The 7,977-nt window shown below is 36.7% G+C and overlaps 3 protein-coding genes across 3 annotated transcripts; 1 reads left to right on the top strand and 2 right to left on the bottom strand.

Annotated features, from left to right (window-relative positions):
- The first annotated feature begins 663 nt into the window (after positions 1-663).
- On the top strand, positions 664-3,393 carry LOC123306698. The gene is made up of 2 exons (XM_044888816.1): positions 664-1,100; positions 1,442-3,393. Exon 2 carries the CDS (start codon positions 1,823-1,825, stop codon positions 2,771-2,773), a length of 951 nt encoding a protein of 316 aa, XP_044744751.1. The 5' UTR covers positions 664-1,100; positions 1,442-1,822; the 3' UTR covers positions 2,774-3,393.
- Positions 3,394-3,769: 376 nt separating this feature from the next.
- LOC123306717 (nuclear valosin-containing protein-like) lies at positions 3,770-5,389 on the bottom strand. Its single transcript, XM_044888839.1, has one exon. The coding sequence runs from the start codon at positions 5,272-5,274 to the stop codon at positions 4,762-4,764; it is 513 nt and encodes a 170-aa protein (XP_044744774.1). The 5' UTR covers positions 5,275-5,389; the 3' UTR covers positions 3,770-4,761.
- A 1,892-nt stretch (positions 5,390-7,281) lies between these two features.
- Positions 7,282-7,762, bottom strand: LOC123306723. Its single transcript, XM_044888845.1, has one exon. The coding sequence runs from the start codon at positions 7,678-7,680 to the stop codon at positions 7,306-7,308; it is 375 nt and encodes a 124-aa protein (XP_044744780.1). The 5' UTR covers positions 7,681-7,762; the 3' UTR covers positions 7,282-7,305.
- Positions 7,763-7,977: the final 215 nt, after the last annotated feature.

The raw sequence follows: 7,977 nt of genomic DNA, 5'->3' as shown, positions 1-7,977 counted from the left end.
TCCTCCCAACGCTTCTTTACGGAAGCGAAAGCTGGACTCCCTACAGGCGACATATTAAACAGCTTGAACAGACGCAGCAACGTCATCTAAGACAGATAATGCACATCAGATGGTTCCACAAAGTTTCGAATGCAGAAGTCTTGCAGCGCGCGAGTTGTACAACAATTGAGACTTAAGTAACGAGGGCCCGACTCAGATGGAGCGGCCACATTCTGAGGATGCAATACACAAGACTCCCCAAAATAGCTCTATACGGCGAACTCACTGAGGGAGCCCGGAAACCAGGAGGCCAGTATAAGCGGTTTAAGGATACACTACATCAATCCCTAAAATCAGTTAATGCCAATCATAACTGGGAACAACTAGAGTTAGACAGGTCACAGTGGAGGTCTTTGGTACACAGTTATGATGGAGAATCGAGAAGGATACAGCGGCGGCCAGATCTGGTTGGTGACTATCCATGCCCTGAGTGTGGAAGGATCTACAGGTCACGGTTGGGTCTCTTTAGTCACAGGAGGGCACACAGTCGCAACTAGCACTAAGAAATTACAAGTCTGTTCGAATTATTTTTTTCTTCTTCTTCTTTTTGTAGATTTATTCCCGGTAACGGGATACAGCAATGAAATGAAATGACTTATTTCCAGATGTTGCAAGTCTGTAAAAGCTCCGTACCTTTGTACTTAGTTGCGTTCGCGTTTCTTATTTGTTTGTTAATTTCGAGAGAGTTACGTGAGTCAGCTATGCAAGCGCTAAATCCAAGCAAAGATAAAGATTTCTTCATCCAGTGACCGTTAGAAAATAAATTCTTGTACAATTTTTTTTCATTCTTTGAAATTGGACAAGTGGCTTCAACAATTCAAAAGCAAAGTAAATACTGAATTACATAATACTTTTTTAATCATGTTGCTATTGTACATTTTTATGCTTTATAGAGGAGTGGTTCGGAAGAACCTTCCACAAGTTCTTCAGTATCGAATGATTTGAATGACGAGGACATTCCTGAAGAACAAGAACTTCCATCCAACACCGCTGATATAGTGCCAAACACTCACCATGACGATGATAATGATGGAGAGATCATCAATGAAGAAATTGGACTTGTGGGTGAATTTTTTTTGAGCATGTCCTGCATCTAGTATTGTAGTAGATTTGTTTCTTAGTTCTTAAGAATACTTTCTAAATATTACATTTTTGAATTAAATATTTTAAATTGCGGAGAACTAGTTAAATGTTAAATGCTTTTTTTTTGGAAAAATTATAAAATTAAATTTTTTTATTCAATCAAATCCGAATTGATTCATTCTGCGTATAGGAAAGTATGATTGAATCAAAAATTTAATATCAAAATGAATTTTCAGCAAAAGGTTCATTTTACCTCAAAATAGAAATTAATGTGGGACTCATGATTGTTCATTTTTAATTTTATAATTATTTTCTCTAGGCTCCGAATGAAACCATTCATGAACGGAAAAGGAAGAGGACATCGTCAGAAGAATGCACTGGAAGCTGAGCGACAAAAATATCTAAGTTGCAGGAGTGTTGGCTCGAACTACCGGAATTCATATTCTGGCTGAAAAGGTCAGAAAACGATAAGTATGCATTTTGTAAATTGTGCCACTGCAAAATTTTGAGCCACGAGAGTTTGTTGCTCAGCCATTGTAAAACAAAAAAACATAAATTGAATGATAAGAAAGTTTCGCAAAATTCCAAAATTGATGAAATATTGAAAAATCCAAGTCAATCCGCTCATGAAAATGCTGTGAAGGTGGCAGAATTGAAGTTGAGTAGTTTGGTAGCTACTAATAATCTCTCATTTCTATTCATGGACACTTTAGTTCCTGTATTGAAAAATATATTTCTGGATTCCAAAATAGCTCAAAGCATAAAATTGAAAAGGAGTAAGGCCACTGCTTTGGTAACTGAAAGTTTGGGTCATAATTTTTTGAAAATCCTTTTTAATAATTTAAAAATTCCTGGAAATTTTTTCTCTCTTATCAAGGACGAGACTACCGATATATCAGTTAAAAAGCAGTGTGCCTTTACTGTGATCTATTTCAGTAGTGAAGAAAAAATCATAACTCAATTTTTTGATTTGGTAGAAACAAAGGGCTCTACTGCACAAGAATTATTCGATGTTTTGAAGGGTAGCTTGGACACACGCCAAATTCCCCTTCAAAACTTAGTAGGCTTTTCGTCTGATACCACCAATGTAATGGTTGGGGAGCATCAGTCAGTATTTGCCCATTTAAAAAAATGTCTTCCCTATATTGTGTGCGTGAAGTGTTCTTGCCATATGGCTCATTTAGCAGCCTCAAGGGCTTGCTTAGTATTACCAAAACATGTAGAAGACATGCTCAGAAATATAGGCAGCCATTTTAGTAGGAGCTCTTCACGCAGACAAAAATATGAAGAATTCCAAATTTTCTTCAAGGTGGATATTCATAAAATTCTCTCTCCTTCAAATACCAGATGGCTCTCTGTTAAGGCTTGTGTTGACCGACTACTTGAACAGTATGAGGCTCTGTTAGGCTATTTCAGGGAGAATGTTTATGAGGATCCATCTTACATCACTGAAGCCATTTTGGAAACAATGAGTAATCCTTACACGAAAGTGTACCTAGAATTAATGGTTCAAGTTTTAGGCTTGATAACTGAGTTCAACATGATTTTTCAGTCTGAAAAACAACTTTTGTATGAACTCAAGCTTGAAACTAAAAAATTGCTATCTACTTTAGCGTCATATTATTTAAAAATGCCTGTAGTGACAATATAGGAACGATATTTTTAAATTGAATCATGAGAATCCGGATTTTTTCGTACCCCTTGATAAAATATATTTAGGTGTTGCTGCTACTGCATCATTTCAGGAAATAAATAAATCCATTAGGCAGAAATACTGTGAATCTTTTTACAATACTGTTTTGTCTTTTTACATCAAACTGATATCAAATATTAAAGATAAATTCAAGTTTGATGATCCTATTTTCAATTTAATTGAAATAATGGATCCAAAAGTTTCACAGTCTTTCTCAATTCAATCCCTCAGACCTGTATTGGAAAGATTTCCAATACTTAAAAATTATATAGACCCACAAGATTTGGACAATGAATGGAGGGCTCATGCACTTTTAGAATATAATACTTTAGACCTTCTAGCATCTTATGACGCAGAAAAATATTGGGCCAAAGTCTTTAAATTGAAAAATGATGCTGGAGTGAACCTATTTTCAAATTTGGAAAGAATGTTCTCATTACTTTTTGTTCTTCCTTTTTCTAATGCCAGTGTTGAAAGAGTTTTCAGTAATCTCTTCAACATAAAAACTGATAAGAGAAATCTTCTGGCTTCTGAAACCATCAGAGGTATCATGGCCACATCGGATGGAATAAAAAGTAATGAGAATTGTGAGAAGTTTACGAAAGAAATGTCAGAGGCCAATATTTGGCGTAAAAAAATGTACTATTGAAGATGAATACCTGGTGAACTGCTTATCTACGAAGATTCCCAGAAGACAAGTAAGAAATCCTCATAGGTAGATTGGTTTATTTACTGAAAAATACAGGAGCCTATGAAACTGGATGTCCAGCAATGGTTCATCTAAAATAACAATTCAGAAAACTCGTCACAAAAAGTTCGGATTTGTCTTCTGTTAGAATCATTCCCAGTACCTCAGAAAGTACTATCGAAGATGAATACCTGGTAAACTGCTTATCTACGAAAATTCCCAGAAGACAAGTAGGAAATCCTCATAGGTAGATTGGTTTATTTACTGAAAAATACAGGAGCCTATGAAACTGGATGTCCAGCAATGGTTTATCTAAAATAACAATTCAGAAAACTCGTCACAAAAAGTTCGGATTTGTCTTCTGTTAGAATCATTCCCAGTACCTCAGAAAGTACTATCGAAGATGAATACCTGGTAAACTGCTTATCTACGAAGGTTCTCAGAAGACAAGTAAGAAATCCTCATAGGTAGATTGGTTTATTTACTGAAAAATACAGGAGCCTATGAAACTGGATGTCCAGCAATGGTTTATCTAAAGCACGTTTGCAACAGCCGAGAATTCTCTAGAAAATTTACTCGAGGTTTCATGCGCCGTGAATTCTTTACCGTTACATACGCACCTTCGGTAGTTAAGTTGCATACAAAATAATCTCTGCCGTTTTCTTACCAAAATTTGCTAGAGAATTTTCCAGAGAATTCTCGGCTGTTACAAACGGGCTCAAAACAGCAATTTATAAAACTCGTCCCACAAAGTTCGGATTTGTCTTCGGTTAGAATCATTCCCAGTACCTCAGAAAGTACTATTGAAGATGAATACCTGGTAAACTGCTTATATACGAAGGTTCCCAGAAGAAGAAGAAGTTCTAGGTGCCACACAAGAGGCTACACAAGAGAAACTGGGAAATGTAGTAAATACTTTTTTTTTCATTGATTCCAAAATTATGAAACAAAATCTCAAGTATGTTGCTAATTGACAAAAATCATAAATCATAAATATGCAATGAAAAAAAATAGTCATAATTATCAATGAAATAACACAACTATATTATTAGGCTATATAATCGGGTATGAAGTTCTGTAATTTTTGTGTGGTGAACACACACACTATCTTTTGATAGTAATGATATTTGAAATGATTGTAGTCTGTTCATAAGAAATAAATGAGTAACTAGTCTGAACGTTCTTATCGAAAACCAATTCTCAGAAATGTATGAAAATCACTAGATTCTGATTGATGGTAAACCGTTTTTTTTTATACTCAATATAATATATATGGTATACCTAACCTAACTTCACGCGAAAATCTTCCATTCCTCCTCAGTGCTGGATCCATTGAATCTGGATTAGTTGTTGCGCCAATCAATACTACTTTTCCCGCCAATGGATTTGTTGCAAGGTCATCCAGGCAACAATTGATTTGTGAAACAATCCTCTTTTGCATATCTTTTTGAGAATTCAACCTATTGTTGGTAATGACATCGATGTCGTCAATGAAGAGAACGCAGGGAGCCGAAGCAATAGCTTTTTTGAAAAGATCTCTTATCAACTTTTCACTATTTCCTGATATTCCCTCTACAAGTTCTGGAGCAGCAACTTTTATGAGTGGGTAACCGAAGTGTCCAGCAATTGCGTGGGCCAAAAGAGTTTTACCACAACCAGGAGGTCCATATAGTAAATAACCTATGCGGCGTTTAGGGCCGAAATATTCTCTTACATCTTGATTCTTTAGGGGAAATGCATGCCGAATTATTTCATATAATGTGCTCTCCATTCCGACAATATTTTTGAAAGTAATATGAGGCACTTCTGTTGGTATTGTGTCTCTAGGTTTTGTTTTTTTCTTCTTATTCACTTGAACTGTAATCTTATCATCAATTCCACGTTTTTTTCTTGAAAAAAATCCGAATTAATGAAAATGAAAGTGAAACTTTGCCTAGATAGATGGCTTGCTTATTTTTCTATTCAACGTTTCTTCTCCCAGTGAACAAAACGACGCGTTTCACTCCGATCTTAATGTTGTGATGTACCCAACTAGGGTAGGTTCGGCTAATCGTCTATGCGGTGGAGGGATGACGAATAATGTTCGGCAGACTCATCAAAGGTGTTTATTTCTTAAGACATGTTGAACGGAGCACAGACTATAGAATTGACAACTGTATGATGTAATTCAATAATGAATGAATACACACACTGAATGAATCTTCCTTAGACAAATGCTATATATTATTTATACATTGTTTACGGGTTGTGTTTATAATACATCATGAATTGATAAATATGAATGACAATGGTTATAAACATACAGATATCGATTACGTGATATTTCAAGATCAAGTCTATCTATCTGAGGCACGTTCTAATAATAATAATAATTTCACAGGCCTTGCCGTCTCACGTATGAAAATATACAGGTTGTTCATACTGATACATACTACAATGTTACCAATGATTAAAATCAATGTTAACGCGTCCACAGAATGTGACAAGTGACAACAGTTTTCACGGATTCGTGGAGAACGCAACGGAATGAAAAATGTAAAGGTACTGCTAATGCAGAGAGAAGAACAAAAACGGCACAACCGCCATAACAATAAATTCGAAGCGTTGAAAAGCCACAACGAAATGTTTAACAGGTAGCAGCATCGAAGTATTTCTTGAATACTGCATTAGACACCTATAAATATCTAATGAAGTATTATTTATATTATGCCACTATGTTCACATTTACTTAATTTATCGTTATTAATTTCTTTGTAGCCTGAGGAAGGCGATTATTTTTTATTTGTAGTACCTTAAGATTGGATATAGGATTTTTTGCAATTTTGGATAGGGTCGAAACGTAAAGCGTTAAGAGTTTGCGACGGAAAAGTGCGGGTTGAGTGTAAACAATTCGCCGTTTTGTGCGTGGAAAGTCTGGTGTCCGAAAGTTCTTCATCAGCAGCGTTAGGCGAAGAACAGTCGCAGAAAAAGTTAGAAAGTTCCAATTTTTTTGTCCAGAGTCCTGAAAAATTCATTGATTGCATTTTATTGCTGTTATGCGCTAAGATGGGAAATAGATTTCAACCCAAGATTTTATTGATGGAAATTACTGTTTATTGTTTTGCTCTCGTTGCATGTATTTTGAGAAATTAAGGATTTAAGTTGGTGTTAACGGCCCAGTACGAGTGTTGTAGAGAAGTTCAAATTTTATTTTCAATAGATTTATTTGTTAATTTATACATTTTCATTCAAACTTTCTCCCCAGAAATAATATCAACTCAAGACCTGTCCTTCGCGCGACGGGCCGAATCCACATTTTTTCCCCTTTGGAGGTCATTCAATTTGTGTGTATAACATCTTAAAAATAATCACCCCATGACCAGTGGAAAGCCGCTCTTCCATTGATCAAGATACGGGGTGCATTGTTACACTGGTGACAGCGGTGGGATTCTGTTCTTAGTCGCCAAGCGGAAATCAACTGGAAATTTTGCTGCTGTTCTTCGGTCAAACCGGTCAATTGACATAACTCCTCAACTAATATTACAACGTCCGGCAAACCAGCTTTCCTTTTCTCTCGTTTGCGTCTTGGAGACCAACAGGGGATGGTTGTCAACCTGAATTTGTATCCTGTATCTCTCATAATAATACCGCTTGTACGAAATCCTTGTTCCATCTTTCTGACCAGTCCTTCGTGCGACGGACCGAATCCACATTTTTTTCCCCTTTGGAGGTCATTCAATTTGTGTGTATAACATCTTAAAAATAATCACCCCATGACCAGTGGAAAGCCGCTCTTCCATTGAACAAGATACGGGGTGCATTGTTACACTGGTGACAGCGGTGGGATTCTGGTCTTAGTCGCCAAGCGGACGTCAACTGTAAAATTTCGCCGCTGTTCTTCGGTCAAACCGGTCAATTGACATAACTCCGCAACTAATATTACAACGTCCGGCAAACCAGCTCTCCTTTTCTTTCGCTGGCGTCTTGGAGACCAACAGGGGATGGTTGTCAACCTGAATTTGTATCTTGTATCTCTCATAATAATACCGCTTGTACGAAATCCTTGTTCCATCTTTCTGACCAGTCCTTCGTGCGACGGGCAAATCCACATTTTTCCCCTTTCGAGGGCATTCAAATTTTGTGTGTATAACATCTTAAAAATAATCACACCATGACCAGTGGAAAGCCGCTCTTCCATTGATCAAGATACGGGGTGCATTGTTACAGCCACATGTGTACATCGATCTGCATAAGAAGCGAAAATACGCATGTTATCATTTGAGCAATATTTGCATGGTCATCCGACATGTACTTTCATGAAAATGGTTTATTCACTTTCAGAACGAATGTATGCTGTATGCGCAACAGGGTAATTGTTTCCGAAGAGCTGCCAACGTATTGAATGAACGACATCCAGACGAACTTGTGAGCTATGAATACATACGTCAATTGGTAGAAAAATTTGAACAAACTGGCTGTTTAGGGAATGAAAGGA

This window comes from Coccinella septempunctata, chromosome 2, assembly GCF_907165205.1.
Source record: "Coccinella septempunctata chromosome 2, icCocSept1.1, whole genome shotgun sequence".
Taxonomy (NCBI): Eukaryota; Metazoa; Arthropoda; class Insecta; order Coleoptera; family Coccinellidae; genus Coccinella; species Coccinella septempunctata.
The sequence above is the reverse complement of the archived record's forward strand: the minus strand, read 5'-3'. Positions and strand labels throughout refer to the sequence as shown.